This window comes from Canis lupus, chromosome X (assembly GCF_048164855.1).
Source record: "Canis lupus baileyi chromosome X, mCanLup2.hap1, whole genome shotgun sequence".
Classification (NCBI taxonomy): domain Eukaryota; kingdom Metazoa; phylum Chordata; class Mammalia; order Carnivora; family Canidae; genus Canis; species Canis lupus.
The window spans coordinates 99,989,164-100,008,084 of record NC_132876.1 but is presented as its reverse complement, the minus strand read 5'-3'; the positions used below and the strand labels follow the sequence as shown (position 1 = coordinate 100,008,084).

General features: G+C 37.0%; 1 protein-coding gene across 1 annotated transcript in view; it reads left to right on the top strand.

The window, feature by feature from the left end:
* The window catches only part of IL1RAPL1 (interleukin 1 receptor accessory protein like 1), a 1,256,301-nt gene that overhangs the window by 1,206,197 nt on the left and 31,183 nt on the right, over positions 1–18,921 (top strand). Inside the window, exon 10 of the mRNA XM_072818101.1 lies at positions 11,405–11,548. Coding sequence (XP_072674202.1) covers positions 11,405–11,548 — 144 coding nt within the window. The remainder of the gene's footprint in view (positions 1–11,404; positions 11,549–18,921) is intronic.

Here is an 18,921-nt window from a genome sequence, read left to right as displayed (position 1 = left end):
CAACATGTAGAGCAAGATGGTAAGATAATGCTTTAGTCTCTGTGAAGCAGGTCCACGTCATTGCCATTTTGGTAAAAGAGAATTAATTCCTGAGGACAGGCCCTTCTTATATCCCAACTATGCAGGCCACTAAACTACACAAGCCACCCACTTTATTTTCAACTTTGTCGTGGTTTAAGCAGCTCTCCACTGTTGCCTTCTGAGAAATCAAGGAATGCTAGATTCTGTTACCAGTAGTTCCCAAACCATGCCTATTTCTTTGTAGAGTATTAACAGGAGAAGAAAAAAATGTAAACAAGTGTTAATAAATTCTTGAATCTCTTTCTTTACAAAATGAGAAAGGAAGGCAAACTTACAGTGCTTTTATGTTTTCTGGAAACAAGCTATCAGAACGATTCAAGAGAGAAGAAATGGAATTTTCTGTTACTTCCGTTGAGGGAAATAAACCAGCATATAGTTTGATTATTGTTTTTGCCTTAATAGTCTCTAGCTCTGTGGAATCACCAAGATTTTGAGTGGAACTTTTCTCGTGAGAGAAACAGCTTTTGACGAATACATTTTATTCTAACGCTTTCGATAATTAGGAAATGTATTAAAACGCTAAAGGAAGAAAATCGTAATAAATATCATAAAATTCAGAAGTTTATCAAAGCATCCCATTTTGTGTATTGCAATTCAACCAGTTCTTACATATGTATAATATTTTACAAATCTATTTCCAACAATTGAATATACTACAAATCATAATTTTTTTTTAGAAGGGTTCAGTGTTTCTGTAGAAAACATGGATCCTTCTATTGGTTATCTAAGTAGCCCAGATGTTCCGGTCCTTGGCCAATCCAAAGCATTCCCAGTGGAAGACCAAACTGTTCTAACTGACAGTATATCCTCTGGTGGAGGATTGCTTTCAGGATAAACACTGCAGCCCTTAACAAAAGGAGTAAAAAGGCAATGCCACCTTCACTCTGACAATTTTCTCTCAAGAGACGTTTTGTAACATTCCATCTGTGCCTGTCTATTTGTATGACATGTTGAGAAGGAAATTCCTAGTAGAGAGAAAGCAAATAGTTTTTCTTCTAAGAGATTTTCTTTTAGGCATCTGTGAAATTTGACACTGTGATAAACAGTAGCCCCATCTTCTAAGCTGGTCACCTGAGGCCCATTTTGCTCTCTATTATTGAAGTCTCTTCCTTCTTTGATTTCTCCTCATCATATTCAATCTCATGAGACCTAAAATGAAGGAGTCACCATCTGAATACTTTGTATGTTTGTATGTGTGTACAAATACATAAATGTTCTGTGTACATCCCACATTATGGTTTTTAGATAGACCTATTTCAAACACTGCTTTTATAATCCAACAGGGAAATGTTTTCCAGCAATAAAGCTCTGTCTGTGTTAGTGATGCCACATTGTGCTTTCCGACAGTATGTCAGTTTTCCACAAGGGAGGATCACTGTCCTATTTTTCTGACCTAATTTTGGGAAATCTGGTTTAATTAATACCACGAATCCTTCAAACAAATATTTATTGACAAGATACATGCTAGTTGCTTTGCAAAGAAAAAAAAGATAAACAACATGTTCTAGCTGAGAAATCAAAACATGAAGTTGACTACCACCATCCATCACACCATATATTTCCTTTCTCTGTACTTCACACCAGACCACTTGACAAAAATCTTTGCAGGTACTGTGCTGCACAGTGTCCGATCCTTATCCCTAAAATCTCCCAATAGAAACACAAATACCCTGAGTGAGTTGCTCACCTGAACTGTTGTGATACTTATAGTAAGGCATTTCTTTCACATAAGAGTGAAACTTAAGTGCACAATAGACATTAGCTTTTATTACTGTGTCATTAAATAATCTACTTGTATGCCAAACTCTGCAACTAGACATGAATTCCTTTAAGGCAAGAAGCATATTTTATTCATCAATTTATCACTAGAACTCAAGGTACTACACCTGGTACATTTAAGGCACTTACTAAAGAGAGAGTGAATGAATGAATGAATGAAAAGAAAAAACTGAATAGCATTATCAAAGATGTAAACAATATATGATTGATTTCTAAATGCCAAGTGAATACAAACTTTCCTAGCTCTGTAAGTCTATAGAAGACTGTATGGTCATTGGATTTATGAATGAGAGAACATTTCTATATTTGAATAGTTAAATTGACCATTTTTCTAAAGAAAGATGTTTTATTAGCAAATTAACAGAGTGCATATTAATAATTATATCTCATCAGTTGCTTGAACCTCATGACATGTTGACTAGGAAGATGGCTTACAGAGATATTCTTGGAATTTTAGAGTGAAGATGTGTAAGAAACTCACTTTTTATTAGAAAATTGAATTTGTTCTTAATCATCCAGTCACTGAATTATTCAACAGATATTCATTGAGCACCTACTATGTGTCTGATCGTTTCCAAGGTATTTAAGATAGATCAATAAAAAAATTATGGACAAAATAGACCAAAAAAAAACCCCACTTAACCTTGATGGAATTTAAATTCCAGTGGGAGACAGATAAGAAACAATAATAAACTTGTTAATAGGCAAATTAAATACTCCATTATATCATGAGTAATGCTATAGCAAAAAAAAAAAAAAAGAAGAAGAAGAAAAAGAAAAAGAAAAATGAATGTAAAGTGCAGCCATAGGTCTATGATTTGGAATGAGTGCTCGGTGGACCAAACTGAGAAGGGGTTATATGAGCAAAGACAAAGAAGCAAAGAGGGAGGCATACAGAAATCTGGGGGAGGAATATGCCAGTCAGAGGAATAGCCACAGCAAGGTGCTAAGGTAAAACAACTGTCTATAATGTAAAACCATAAACAGAAGTAAATGACAATGCAATATAGTAAGTCACCAAAAAAGCTACAGAAAATACATTTTCTAAGGAAGTGAATCACTTTCGGAAAAGCTTCTTTGAAAGCATAGGTCTTAGCCTTGCCTTGCAGTATTGGTAGGCTTTTGATAAATGAAAAGGGGAAGTTCAACTTTGGTCCAGAATTGGGAAAACACATGTCAAGTTCAATTCACATTGGAGGGATGATTCCGGCTGGAGGTTAATTAGCTGCTTCAATTAAAGGAGTGAAGGACCGTGAATGCCAACATAAGGGTTTTGGACTTGCTTCCATGAGCACTATAGATCGGCTAACAACTACTGAAGAAAATTCCAAGGCAACGGCATGTTTTTGGAATATGATACTGCAGGTTTTGTACAGATTACATTAGAGTGACTGTAAATAATACAATTTTAAGTCAAAACTAATCAACACAAAACTCACTCTAATTAGAATAGCACTTACAATAATATGATCTTACCACTTGTCTTGTATTTTTTAACTTTTTATTTTGAAAAACCAACCAACAAACAAACCCTGGAGACATTACAGGAAAAAAAATGCCAGAATAGTACAAAAGATTTCCATATATTCTCTTCAACTAGATTCACCAGTTATTAACATTTTGCCACACTTGCCTTACCTCTCTCTTAATGTGGATAGGTAGATAAAAAGGTAGAGCTACAGCAAGTATAAAAACACACAACATATTACTGATGTTGTGTGAGAGTAAATTGCAGATATCATGGCTAAATCCTTAGGGTGAATCTTCTGAAAACAAGGAAGTTTTCGTACCTAACCAGAGTATATTTATCAAATTCAGGAAAATTGAAAATGGTAGAATGCTATTACCTAATATAGTGTCTATATTGACTTTTAAAGGATCGTCCCAAGAATACACTTTTACTGTATTTCCCATCTGGGATTACACATTGCATTTAGTTGTCAAATCTTCTTAGTGTCCTTTAACCTGGGATGGTTCTTCAGCCTTTCTTTGTCTTTCATGGTGTTGGGAAGAAATTTCCTCTGCCCAACGATGTCTTTGTAACTGGACTAAGCATGAGACAGATTAAGGGGAGAAGATCAAATATAGTAAGAGGAATCCACGCAGATACGAAATTTCAAAGACGCTTAGGCAACAGGCGGCTTATAGGACCTCCTGAGCTGCTAAGGGAAGAAGCTTGGGAAATAAAGATGGAAAACAAAGGGGTTTAGAAAACAAAGGTTGCCCTGTTATGCAAATAAGTTTCTTAGGTGAGGAGGAATCTCTGTCAGTAGTTCCCTTCCTGGACAGGCTTTCCTTTCCAATGTAAATTTAGACAGTTGCAGGGAGGCAAAGAGCTTTTCCTGCATCTGCTGGGTGTGGATTGCTTTTAATTCAAAATAATCTTCATGCCAAAGGACTTGCTCTTGACCTCTACGATGGTTCTGAAGAGTAGAAACCAGATTTTATTTTTTATACCTTATCCCTTAGTTTGAGTTTGCCTGATACGTCCTCCTTTTTTGGATATTTACTTTTTCTGGCTGGAACACTACATAAATGATATTGTACCTTGTTAATGCATCACATCGAGAGATGCATGATGTCGATTTGTCCCATTACTGGTGGTGTTAATTTTGGTTACTTCCTTGAGATGGTGTCGATTTTTTCCTTTAATAGTTAATAAATAATCCGTGGGGATGTACTTTAAAACAGTGTGAGTATCCTGCCTCATCGATCTTTCACCCACTAATTTTAGCATCTGTTGATAATCCTTCCCTGAATCAATCATTATTAGGATGACTGAAACCTGGTGGTTTCTAATTCTATCATTTCTTCTATTTTTACCAAATGGCATCTTGCTTTCCTTTTCGTTTATTTGTTCAGTAATATGAATTCATGGAGCCAATGTTTTTTTTGAATTACTGTCATTATTCTTCTTACCTTGTCTTTAATTGATACTACTTATGAATCTTCCTTTTACTTCATAGGAAAAAGCAAAACCAAATGTAATACCCTTATCTGGTTGGGAAGACGAAAAGCACATTATAAGGGTAGGCTCTAGCTAACTGTAGTAGAATGATGTATTTTTTTCCTCTAGTCTTTCATTTTATTTTTGATTTTGTAACAGTTTGTTAACATGTAACTCTTCAGTTCCTAAGGCTTCTGGGAGCTGAAGCTAACTATGCCTTAATGATGAGTCCTAGCCAATTACCATATTTGCATCCTTGATCCGTAGTAAGTAAAAGTTAATTCAATACTTTTGCTGAAAGCCTCTTTCCAAAATGACAAAATATGCCACTTTGAAGGTAATCTTTTGCCCAGATGTTTGGATGCACAAATCAAGCTGCTACATTCAGAGACCATTTTCATTTTCCTTTTTATTATTATTATTATTATTATTATTATTATTTTGTATATCCTGCCTTGTTCCAAAAGGTACTTTTGCAAAAGCAAAGCTGCTTTCTTTACATACTAGTTTATACCTTCCCAAAACATTTTCTTGCTATTATGTGAATAGCAATTCAGCTTCTTAATGTGTTACAAAAAATATATATATAACTGCTTCTAAATTGCGTTGATGTATTGTAGAATTGAGTTGAATATCTTTGTAGGCTGAGCATAATTATCCTCCTGCCAGGAACAAATAAGTTATACTGCTCCAGAGAAATAAATATGCATATGAATTTATGTGGATGGATAAATCCTTATAAAGTTTAGCTCTTTATAACACAGTGAGAGAAGAGGAAATATACTTGGTGAGGCTAATGAATAAACTGGGATCATTAGATTGTCTATCATGCATTTCCCCCACAAAGTTGCACTTTACTGCATATAAATCAGGGCAGAGCATTTCAAAGGACTTTATGTAATGAATGAGGCAATTTTCGGCTGAATCATATGAGAAAAAGCCACCTCAAATCTTCAGTTCTACTCAAAACAAGATTATGTATATAAATACATATAGAGAAACAAAATGAAAACTCTAAGAGTTCAAAAATACATATAAACTTCAATTTACTTTGTTAATATCTTTACCCCTTCAAAGACATCTAGCAGAGAAAGTTTGCCAACAATGAGACCAGGTACAGCCCAGTAGGAAAAATAGGACCCCAAACTACACTAGGTAATTGCAGCAAGATTAGTGTAAACCGAATGCATTTATTATTTGCAACGTAATCCAATATACTAGGAGATGGCACGTGCTTTATTTTAATTAGCTGTTTCTTTTAAAGGGTTGCTCGGTCCAACTGTCTTGATAAGAAAAAATTGTAGTCATTGCTCAAAATGCTTGTAGCAAATCTAGTTTTAAATTGAAGCAATTTATTCAGAAAGCAGGCTACTACCGCAGCAATAATCAATGTGTTTTCTCTTAGCCCAAACTGGAGCTTTCCAAAGACCATTGTTAATTGCCAGTAACTAAATGACTGCTGGTGCCCTTAAATGTAACTCTTTGGCACTTGTTCATTTGTTGTGTTTAACCAAATGCCAGTTTCCCTTAGGTTTTGCGGAGCGATTTTGCTTTACAATTTTCAATATTCAGTCTCGGTCCCTTAAAGGGGGTAGAGTCTATCATTTTAACCCAATAACACAAAGGCTAACCAGATTTTTAAAAGGTCTGCACTTTCTCTTTCCATCTTCTGACGTTGAATTGTGCTGAAATGGAATCTTTTTATTTTTTAAATGCTGCCACTCCAGGCAACTTCAACTTGGGCTGAAAAGCAGATCTCATTTCAAAGGGAAAATGACATTTGCTGGGGCAACACCTTTCACATCGTAATGTAAAGATGCAATACAGCAGTGAGTCCTGAATCATTTCTTTTAAATGTAACAGAATTTAACCCCTAGTAATTTTGTCCTGACCCAGTGTATAAGCATAATGGGCAGCACTCACATTAATGAATGTGTCCAGCTTGGGGCAAAAAGAATGTAGAAACTGAATCTCGTACCCCATTTCCTTTGGGAGAGTTTGCCCATGGTATATGAATCCATGTGAGAAACATAAATGAGAAAGGTTTTAACCTCCCTCATTTATAATACGAAGGCATGTACATCCCTCTTGCATAGAAATATGGGAGTAACTGAGAAGCAGGCACTGGGGTGTAGACTGTGGGGAAAGACACGTTTCTTTTCTGACTTTCAAGAACACTGTAAGAACAACAGGCTCCTGCATGTATACTACAGAAGTATCTGGGGGAAGTCTGTGGTACTCTCGGGATCTTGGAATAAATTAGCTGCTTGAAAATGCCCTTTCTTTGAATCCAGTTTTGATCTTCGTCTTATTAGTAAATAACTATCCAATGGCTCAGAAGACTTACTCTTGCTTTTTGCCCATACTCTAGGTATGTATAACTTTCCATGTTTGTACCTTAAGAGATCTATTCATGTGACACTAGACCATTTCTCTAATTGCTAAGCCATGTCAACTCTGCTGTATTTTTCTCATTACATTTCAGACAGTACTATTGATTGGCCTACTAGATAGTGTATTTGAGGTAGTGTATATAATTATTTGAGTGGCTCATGACTTATAGCAATGGAGATAATTCACATTTGGGCAATATGTTCTCTAAAAATAAGAAGGACTAATTTTCATATAATTTTTCTCTAACTTTTACATATTCAGTGCTTAAAAGTTTTTTTTTAAGTGTGTAGAGAACAGTATTATAAATACCATCTGAAGAAAATGAGAATTCTGCTTATTGCATTAATAGGATTATGTTTCATGCACAGTTTTGGATTGTTTCAAAAGCTATTCCACTAGATATGGGCACGTGACAGATGCTACTTGTCCAGGCCTGGTACTGTGTCTCTAGAATCCAAGGGTGTACTACTTGGAGCAAACATAGAACCATTCCCAGCCTGAGCAGTTATCTACAGTAGACCAGCTGTCCTGACTCCAGCTTTAATCTATCCACATAAGTTTTGAGTTAGAATTTAAAAGGGCTATTTTTTTAAATCAAAGTTTTAAAGAATTGAAGTGTGATTAACATAAGGTAAAATGCATAGATGGTAAGTGTTTAGTTCATTGAGTTCTGACAATGTATAGACTTCAGGTATACCCATACCTGAAGAAAGATACAGAATATTTCCAGCAAGTTTCCTCTTGCCCCTTTCCAGTAAATTTTCCCATCACTCATCCACAAAGCATCCATTTTATGATTTTTGTCACTATGATTTATTTTGGCCTCTTCTTATACTCCATTTAGACAGAATTATACAGAAGATATTACTTTGTGTCTGGCTTCCTTTACCTAACGTAATTTTGTGAGATTCATGCATGTTGCCTGTATCAGTAGTTAATTCTTTTTACTCTAAGTATATTCTATCATATGGACATACTGCAGTTTGTTCAGTATCTCCTGTTAATGAACAGTTGGATTGTTTTCAGTTGTGGCTACTGTGAACAAGACTACTCTGAACATTCTTGAACAAGTCTTCTTGTGGACATCTGCTTATATTTCCTTGTGTAAATACTTAAGAATGGGATTGCTAGTCATAGGGTTGATTCGCAGTTAACTTTACAAGAAACTACCCCAAACTGTCTAATGTAGTGGTACCATTGGGCTCTTCTACTAGCACAGTTTGAGAGCACAAATTTTTTTAAAGATTTTATTTATTTATTCATGAGAGACACAGAGAGAGAGGAAGAGACATAGGCAGAGAGAGAAACATGGTTCCTGCAGGGAGCCCGATGCAGGACTTGATCCCAGGATCCCAGGGTCCTTTGGCACTGAGCCAAAAGGAGACAGACGCTCAAGCACTGAGCCACCCAGGCATTCCTTGAGAGTACAAATTAAACATTGTTCATTTTTTCCAATTCTTTTCTCATGCAAGAAAGTTTAGGGTGATAAATTGCAAGTGCTAATGCATTAAATTAGAAAATAGAGTGAATCTGAAAAGAAACCACTGTCCAAATGTTTTTCTCTCCCATCATACCATATAATTTTAATCAGATGATTTTGGTGTATAAATTAGCCTATAGGCATAAGTTAGTTTTGTGCAGGTTTCTCTGCGTGGTAGGGTTAACTCATATACTGACAGAACCAGGCCCAGTGCACCCTACAGAATTCTCTATCCACTTATCCTTTCTGTTCACATAGGAAAAGGAAAACATTATACTGAAGAGCTTTTTGTATTTCACTCTTAGAATGTTTGTAGTACTGTCTTGTGTAGGCCTCACAAGATTCAACCGATAAAGCTGTCTGGTATTTATAAATACAAAATGTAAACATTTCCAGGAGGTGCTTTTCAGTATTTCACTTTCCATATCGATTCACTTAAACTCTAAAAGATTTAATAATTCATTTTATTTTCCTTTCTTAAATCCATAAAATTCAAGCACTTTTAATAAGATTTTCTTCTATTTCCCATTTAATTTTAATAAAAGCATAAAAATATACTTGGTTAAACAGTAATTACATGTTTTGATAAAACTACTTGTTTAAAAATGCAGGACTAGATAATAAAAAATATGGCTGAGTTTTGTTCTGTAATTATCACACGAAAAGTGACATCACATGCGAACACACACATGCAGAAACACAGAATGTTCTTGTGAGGAAATGATGTCTGAGCTTTTCAAATTATTTATTACTGATGCTGTATCGTACCCGTGATGATTTCACCCCATTTTGGAGATCTCAGGAGTGATCTTTTTTTTTTTAAAGATTGTTTATTTATTTATTTGACAGAGAGAGGGTGAGGGAGAGAAAGCACAAGCAGGGGGAAGGGCATAGGGAAAGGGAGAAGCAGACACCCCGTGGAGGAGGGAGCCTGATGTGGGGCTCGATCCCAGGACCCTGAGATCATGACCTGACCCAAAGGCAGATGCCTAACCAAATGAGCCACCCAGGCACCCTAGGAGTGATCCTGTAACACAAGAGTAGTTGTTACTGCAAAACCATAGATTATTTTAAAGTTTCAGTATAAGTATACACTATGCTATGAAATTAGATAACCCATTGAATTGTAAATTAAAACATCAAAAATACCACTATTTTAAAGCCATAATTTCAGGGAGTTTTCTTTTTTTTAAGATTTTATTCATTTATTTGTTTGTGAGAGAGACAGCACAAGCTTGAAGAGGAGCAGAGGGAGAGGGAGAAGCAGGCTCCCTGCTGAGCAGAGAACCCCATGTGAGGCTCAATCCTAAGACCCCATCCTAGGCCCCAAGATCATGACCTGAGCTGAAGGCAGATGCTTAACAGACTGAGCCACCCGGGTACCCCAAGAGTTTTTATATTTAATGGTAATTAAGAAAACTAACACTTTTCAAGGTAGTCATCAACTGCAGTGAACAATGGCTACGTATCAATAACGTTTGGGCTATGTTGGTTGAGACAGCAGGCATACACAGAACTTAAAGTTAACCTCAAAATCTGTGCATTCTGCAGCACCTGGATGGTACAGTTGGTTGAGTGAAGGACTCTTGGTTTTGGCTCAGATTGTGATCTCAGGGTCATGAGATAGAGCCCCCTCCCTGAGCATGGCATCTACTTGAGATTCTCTCTTTCCCGCTCCCTCACCCCTCTTGCTTGTGTTCTCACTCTCTCTAAATTTTTTTTTCAAAAATCTGTGCATTCTGGCTTAATGTTTAAAAACCAGTTACCCTTGATTTTGTTACAAGGTCTATAAGCTCTAAAGAAGAAAACAGAAGTTAATGGTTTATCCCCAGAAATGCCTGATAATAATATAGATATTCAATAGGAAAAAGAGAACATGTATGTAGTGAATGGCAAGAAAAATCCCTCTTTGGGATAAAATGTAACAACTGGCCCAGTAAAAGGAGAAACACAGGAAAAGAAAACTATCTAAGTAGCTTAGTCAAAGGAAAATACTACCACCATAGTATGGTGTGACATCCACTAGGGGGCCCACATTTTAAGCCCAAGTATTGAGCCTCCAGTACTGTGGTAGGCCCCCTTGGTGTCACTAGTCACTATTCCTAAAGGTAGAGATAGAAAGTCATTGCTCCTGGCAGCAGGCAGCAGATAGTATTCCTCAGGTGGTCCACCCAACACTCTATGTAAGAGTCCACACTGCCCTTCAGGGGCTGCGTTGTTGTTGGAACCCTTACCGCCACTCCCGCCAGCCCCCAGCCCCAACCCCTAGGTGACAGCTCAAGAGGGAAGGATCAAAATTCAGATTGGAGAGTTCAGAAGCTGTCTGGTTTAAACACTTCATAGCCTCAGGAGCCGATGTTTCTGTTATTAACCCCACAAGCATAGTTTGCAGGGTTCCCACAAGGGATATGTTGATATGAGTTACTTTACTCGGGCAAGCCCAGAATCTACTTTCCAAACAGGTATTTATAATTCTTCGGTCCAAATGCCATCTACCTTTTTTACCATAAGTAACATCGCTTAGCAACACAGTTACCACAGGCCACCTTATCTGGTTTCCAAGGAAACAGAGCTAGAAAGGTCAAATTCTCATGCAGAAAGGGAAGGGGTTGTGCTAATCCATTACCTACATCTGGTCTCATCCGAACTGTGAAATCAAGTTGAATTTGTGATTTGGGATGTGAATATGGTATTCATTTTCTTTTGTGATTTTTTTCCCCTAGAGCTAATGTACACAGTTGAACTTGCTGGAGGGCTTGGTGCTATCCTTTTGCTGCTTGTTTGTTTGGTGACCATCTACAAGTGTTACAAGATTGAAATCATGCTCTTCTACAGGAATCACTTTGGGGCCGAGGAGCTGGATGGAGGTAAGATGAGTTCCCTCTTTTAAGGTTTTTCCCCCCCCCCCGGAAAATTCTTCCCTGTTTCTTGCGTTTGTTTTATTGAGGGGCAAGAAAAGTTAGCTGCGTAACCATTGGCAGCAGCTCTTACCAGCTTTCCATATTTCAGTTTGTAAATTTATCTCTTACATGGAACTTTCCGTGTGATGCTGTGGTGCCAATAGGTAATTTCCTCTGACAATTGTAAAGCAACACCTACCCTTTTTAGAATCTGATGCCAAGTAGCACTTGCGAATTACAAAGGCTGATTGCAGCACTATCAGAGTGTTCATTTTTTTCTCACATTGTAATCAGCCCTGAAAGGACACCTTTACTTTTCTATAGGTAAGAGTGCCTCTTTTAATCGTGTTCCCGAACCCAGAGGGTTGAAGTCAATGTCAATCTGTTCCTTACTTAGACTGACCAGTTACAATAAACTGTGCTGAATATTTTAGAATTCCTAGCAGTCTTTTCAATTGTGTATGTAGCTATATTTGGAAAGACTAATTTTTATTCCAAGTGTGCACCAACAGATAATACAGGGCACAAGCACATTGTTTTCATAGTAATACATCTACTATTTTTACTAGAGTTGGACGAGTAAATGTTGTTTTCATGGAACTCATAATAATGATTTGCCCCCTCCGATCAGTTGTGAATATGTGTGCACTCTAAGAGGAATTTGAAGTCCAGAAACCACCCATTACAGGACTTAAGTTTTTTTTCAATTTGATCGTTTGAGAGTGATCCATACATAAGGTAAATTTGCAATAGAGGAAGCATATGCAAACTGATGTACAAAGTGCAGATCATATTCATACATTTTTTTCCACGACTGTCACTGTTGCACTAAGTGGCACACTTAGTGTGGAGTGAAGGAAAATGAAGGGACCAGCCATGCCCCCACTTTTCCAGGACCCTCTGGAATAAATACACGGATAGAATTATAGGTTGTCAGGCTCGTGAGGAGGAGCACTTTATCCAGGCTGTGCAACACTCTGCCTTTCTCATGAGGGTGAAGACCGTACTGCAGCAAGAGTGCGGTTTTGTAAATTTTTCAGTCTTTATTTGCACTTGTTTCTAACTTTTTTGCCTGCATGTGCCAATTATTAAATGTTTTGGCTACTACTTCAGAGAGATATGAGAAAATTGTCAATGTAAGGGCTATTGTTGAATGAGTACCAAGCAAAGTGCTCAGCATTCTTAAATCATTCTTGCTAAGGCTCAGAAATTTCTGAGGTCAATATTACACTCTCCATTTTACTGGTAGGCTACTGAGGCTCCCAGAGATTAGATAACGTACTGATGAGGGTAAAGCAGGCATTACTATAAGTGGCTAAGATGGGATTTGAAAACAGGTCTACATCAAAAGTTTTTATTTTATTGAAGCCTGAGTCCCTACTGTTTTGTGCCTTTTAAAAATTTAATACATTCATTACAATCTAAAGATCTGATGTTGTTTGTACAGTTGGCACGGTAGAAGATGTTTGAAAAAGCAGATTATCTGAACATCTCACCTGATCTATTAGCCCTGTTTTGAATACATTTAGTTTGTGTTCTGAATGAGATCAGTGATTTTCCCCAAACTATCAATTTCCAGTGCAGTTTTATTTGTCATGTTCTGAATGGTAGAAGATTCTGGATCATTTATATGCCTTTGAACCTCAGTCACATCCCCTTAGATCTTTCTACACATGCTAGTATGGTTGAGTAATTATCTATTTTTCCATTGGTGCAGACTTTCTCTGACATCATTAATTCCCATTCTTCATAGCTCTCCCACAGTCCTTTATTCTTCCAAAGAAAAGATAACTGTTAAAAAGAGATCCCAGGCTTTTCATACTCTTGACTTAGCTTTAAAAAATGTAATTCAGGGCAGCCCGGGTGGCTCAGCAGTTTAGCACCGCCTTCAGCCCAGGGCCTGATCCTGGACACCCGGGATTGAGTCCCGCGTCGGGCTCCCAGCATGGCGCCTACTTCTCCCTCTGCCTGTGTCTCTGCCTCTCTCTCTCTCTCTCTCTCTCTCTGTCTCTCATAAATAAATAAATAATTTTTAAAAAATAAAAATAAAAATGTAATTCAGAAGTCAAAAGTTTAGTGATGCCTTCTTAATTCTTGGCCACCACATTAGCTCCCCTAAAAGGGGAGTACATGAAATACTCTTGGATATAAGGAAAGGCAAAGAGTATGAAGAAGAATAGGGAAAGTTTAGTTAATATTTTGAAGCAATGTCTTACTCTGGTGATATGATAATAATAGATTCATCGACTATTTGTTGAATATTTATTAAATAGCAAGTGCTGTGTTGGCTACTTGGTTGATACAGAGAATCACACAATTAGAAAAACAGAGTTTAAGCCCAGATCCAAATAACTCCAAATTCCAATGATATCAGCCATTCTATCAGACTGGGAGATGGAGTATTTGGTGTCAGGGACACATCCATGCAATTCCTTTTGGGTCATATGATAGGCATTCCCTGACTCTATCAGTTCTGTGTCAGAAAGATTCTGTTTTCCTCAATCCTTGTCCCCCTCTACAAAACTTTAACTTTCATTGTTTCCTCTGGATCCAGGTCCTAGCTCTTCTCATTCTACAATATCCACTCTTACAACCCTATCTTCAATTGCATTAACACACAAATAGCCTCTAAATCTAAAGGTCCTTCTCCCAGTTATCTTGTTTTATTATCACCTAATTGCACTTCTTGAAAATAGGCTATTTTCTCACTCTTAATTGCAGTTACTTGTCCAAGCTTCCTACACTACGTTCTTGGTCTTCATTGTCTACCCTTCCATTTTATCCTCCACACTCAGCCAGATTTTTCTTTTTAAGTACACATTTACTGTGATTCTTAACACAAAAAAAGAGGCATGCCTGTATGGTGCCTGCCAGAGCCAGTCCAGGCTTTTTAGCTTAGAAAACAACTGCCATTGCAGGGTGACCCAAATTATAATTGTATCCTTGCCACCTCTGTGGAAATGACCCGGCAGAGTTCCAGTTAGAATGAGATGCTGGTCTTTGGAAAAACAAAACTGTTGAGAACTGACCCAAGACAATGCAGTAATGCATAATTCTAAGATCTTCTTGGTAAATGAGGTAACTATAATGGTTAGGGGTAGGCAAAGGTTAACTACTCTCCCACCACCTTGGTTTCATGACATACTGAAAGAAAATTTGGACAAATTCTGTTGCATATGCATTTATTAACAAACAAACACATAACTCATTCTGTAAACTGAGAGAAGTTCTAACACTGTTGTGTATGTGTGTGTGCGTGTGTGTGTCTGTGTGTGTTCCCAAAAAACTGACAAGAAAGTTTCCCCTGAGGCAAATGTGACAGTATACCGGTGGCAGGGTTAGGCTCATTATGTAATAACATCTAAGAATATTCTTCATCTGGACACAGGGCCATTTTGCAATCATGTCTGGAAAAGTTTCTCTAAGGGGGCAGGCCAATGGCCCCACCAGATACTTGTAGGGGTGTGATGTGTCTCTACATAATATGAAATAATCTGAGTGTCTTGTATAGCGCTAGTTTTACCATGGAGAGTCCATTTCCAAGACCCATTATAATTAGTAAAAAGCCATTAGTTTTGGCAATCAAATTTGATTTCTAACATCAGTTGTGCTAATTAACAAAATATCTACTTTTGATCAGAAATAAAGATAGTCGAAGTGCTTGTAGAGGCTGCCTCTGGAATGTTGCCTTATTCTAATTAAATACTAGCTGACCATCCTGACAAAGGCAACCTGCTGTCTCTAGAGCAGAACTTATACTAATACAGTATACCAGTGTCTATACTGGAACAAGTACAAAGAAAATAGAGTTATCATGATGACATCTGAGTCCTTTGCTTCTCCATGCCTCTCTGGGATTTCCCTTCTACTTTTGTTTAAAGCTTATATAAACGTAGCCCTTCCTCCCTCCCTCCCTCTCCACCTTTCCCCTTCCTTCCTTCTTTTCTTCCTTCCTCTCTTCCTGTCTCTCCTTCTCCCTCTCAGACATCGTTCATGTTTTACTTCTGACTTCTAAAGATTTCCCGTATCATCTCAAGGTCCACTTATTTTCTCCTTTATCTTTACAAAAATGGCACTGTAAACACATCTGAAATAGTCCTTTTTCTTTTGAGTAATGAGTGCTCACTAGTGAATGCTTAACTACTTGTAGGACACCGTGATTTCAAAGTTCCTTATCTCATTTATTTATTCCCGTTAAAGAAAGGCTCAAAGCCAAAGTCATGAAGAAAATAATTATTCCTTCAAACTTTTGGAAGAATGTCTAGATTTTGGAACTGGCTCTGCAAATAAAAATAAATAAATAAGAGGCATGTAAAGAAGAACAAAGTTGTAAAGCTAGAAGTAGTCCATTAATAAGAGAACACAGGGAACACTGGCTCTCCTACATGATTATCACATTAGTAGATATGGGTAAGGTAGTGCCTAAGTTTTCATGAGTAATTAACTTATGTGAACAAACTTAAGGTTTCATTTTGTGGAGAGGATCTAGTGCTAGACAAGGTGAATCTACTTTCTGTTTGTTTTTCTCAGAGTGCAAATGGTTTCGATTTTGGTTTTTATCCCCTGACTATGGGGTATGAGGTACAAGCTTACTTATAATCATAGTGGAGCAAGCTTGTAAGAACACAGTAATCAATATTTTCAAGATGAAAAAGAGAGCCCTTCTGGTTCTACTTTAAGAGTTATTACAGGTATTGGACAAAATGAGTTAGAGCAATCTTTTATAATCTCCACCCCTTGACCCTTGAAAAATGTGAACATCTGTTCCATTTCAGGCATATGAAACAAATTGGTATGTACGTAATCTTAGGTCATAGAATTTATTTTCCTTTCTCCTTCAATTACAGGGTTACTATCAATAGTTCCAGGAACTATTGTCCTCAGGTCCATCGGTGAAGCAGCACTTCTGTAAATCATTTAGAAACTCTGTAGGAGATTTTTGCTTTTGTTTTTGTTTGGTTGGTATTTGATAATTTGCACACAGATGAACAATCTAGAATGTGTTTTGGGGTTCCAGAAGGAGAAACCTGTTGTTTTTAGTATACAATTTGCCTAAAGTCATAGACTGCTAAGTGCTAGGAAATTAGCCCTCTCATCTCAAATCCCGTGTTCCCTGTATACCATTCTACTAACTCTTAACCTCTTAAGATTTCTAGCATCTACACTGCCCACTACTCCCTCAAGGATGCAAGGGAAGGAAATTAATGTCAACTGAAGATCTCCTTTGGGCCAGGCATTTTGCTATATGGTGGGGTCCCATTTCATGCTAGATATCTACTTTAGGAAGGTGCTATTTTATAGATGAGGGAACGTAGACTCAAATGAGTGAAATTAAAATTAATGGCAGTCAAAATTTTACCTCAGCTGCTGTTTTTTAAAAATATTTTAATTAGTGTCACATTTCAATGTTTGATACCCTGTGGATTCAAATAGTCCAGAAAAGTACCAAGTAACAAAGCATGTACACTAGAACAATATTGCAAAAATTGCACAGTGTAAAACTCAAGCAGCTTTATTTTATTTTAGAATACAATTGTCAGATATTGACATGGCAGGATCTAAATGAAAGGTGAAATTTATTAAAACTATGATATTTGATAATCACAAAATCAATATATTAAGATTATATGACTAATGTTTATTCAATGATATCCATTTCTATAGTTTTTTTTTTACTAAAAATTTGTTTCTTCTTGGGAATGTAAGAAAACATAAAGGTGAATCTGAGACACAAGGAAGAAATGTGGCTTAATTTTAAAAAATTATTTATTCAAATTATATCAATGTTAAGTTTTTAAACGATTTTATTTATTTGTCAGAGAGAGAGAGAGCATGGGAAGGGATAGCAGCAGGCAGAGGCAAGGAAAGAGGAAGAAGCAGGCTCCCCAATGAACAGGAAGCCCAATGAAGGGCTCAGTCCCAAGACCCTGGGATCATGACCTAAGTTGAAGGCAGAAACTTAACTGACTGAGCCACCCAGGCATTCCTCAATGCTAATTTTTAATGATCACATATTTTTATGCTAATTTGCCCCATGTAAACACAGAAAGTCATCTTTTAAAATGATTTTAATATTTTATTTATTTCTTCCTTTGAGAGAAAGAGAGAGCCAGCACTTGTGTGAGGGGAGGAGCAGAGAGGGAGGGAAAAGGAAAGGGAGAGAATCCCAAGCTGACTCCTTCCTGAGCTCAGAGCCGGTTGCAAGGCTGGATCCCATGACCCTGAGATCATGGCCTGAGCCAAAACCAAGAGTCAGACATTTAACTGTCTGAGCCACTCAGGTGCCCCCAAATCACCTTTTAACATAAAACACGATTCATCATTGAGTTCACTGCAAGCCTCATTTTGGTAACCCCACTTGCTGAATGATGGCCTCTGTCACTAGTCAGTTTTATATACGTAAGTTAAAAATATTTGAGAATAATTTTTTTAAATGGCCAGCTGCCAATAACATCTGACAACTGTTCAGTAGATATTTAACGGTTAAAAATTCCCAAAGACCTAAATGTCAATCTCAAGCCATTTATATTATCAATAACTCTCTTTCCTAGCCCAGATCCAATATAAGCACCACCTTCATCTTGAGAATGGAATCAATCTCCAATCTACATTTTCTTTTTAAGATTTTATTTATTTATTTATTTATTTATTTATTTATTTATTTGAGAGAGAGAGAGAATATGAAGTGAGTGCATGAGTGATGGGGAGGTTCAGAGGGAAAGGAGAGAGAGAATCCCAAGCAGGCTCCACCCTGAGCACTGACCCTGAGATCATGACCTGAGCCAAAATAAAGAGTCAGACACTTAACCGACTGAGCCACACAGGCACCTCTCTAATCTACATTTTCTTAAAAGCTTCATTGTTCTAAAAAATCCACGAATCCTCTAGCTTCTCAGTCCTCCTAAGGAGCATTGACTAATATTCTCTCATATGTCAAAGAGAAAAATATTTATCATTGTTCCAAACTACTCTTTCATTCCTGATAGTTCCATATTTCCCTTCTCTCATCAAAGTTTTTTTAAATACTATTTTAAATTCATAGTTTTAATCTTAACTCTCCAGAGTCCAAATTTCTTTTTCCCCCCTCAAATATATTTTTAAATAGAAATATAGTGGCTGATTCAGTCAATGGAAGGAGAAAATTCTACTGAACCAGTTGGTGGACTTCAAGTAATAAAAGTAACTAGCTGATAGATAGGGCTTGCTGTTTTTTTTATTCCCCCCTGCCTCAGATTTACTGAGTTATAATTGAAATTGTGTAAGTTTAAGGTACACAATGTGATATATATATATATACATATATATATATATATATATAGAGAGAGAGAGAGAGAGAGAGA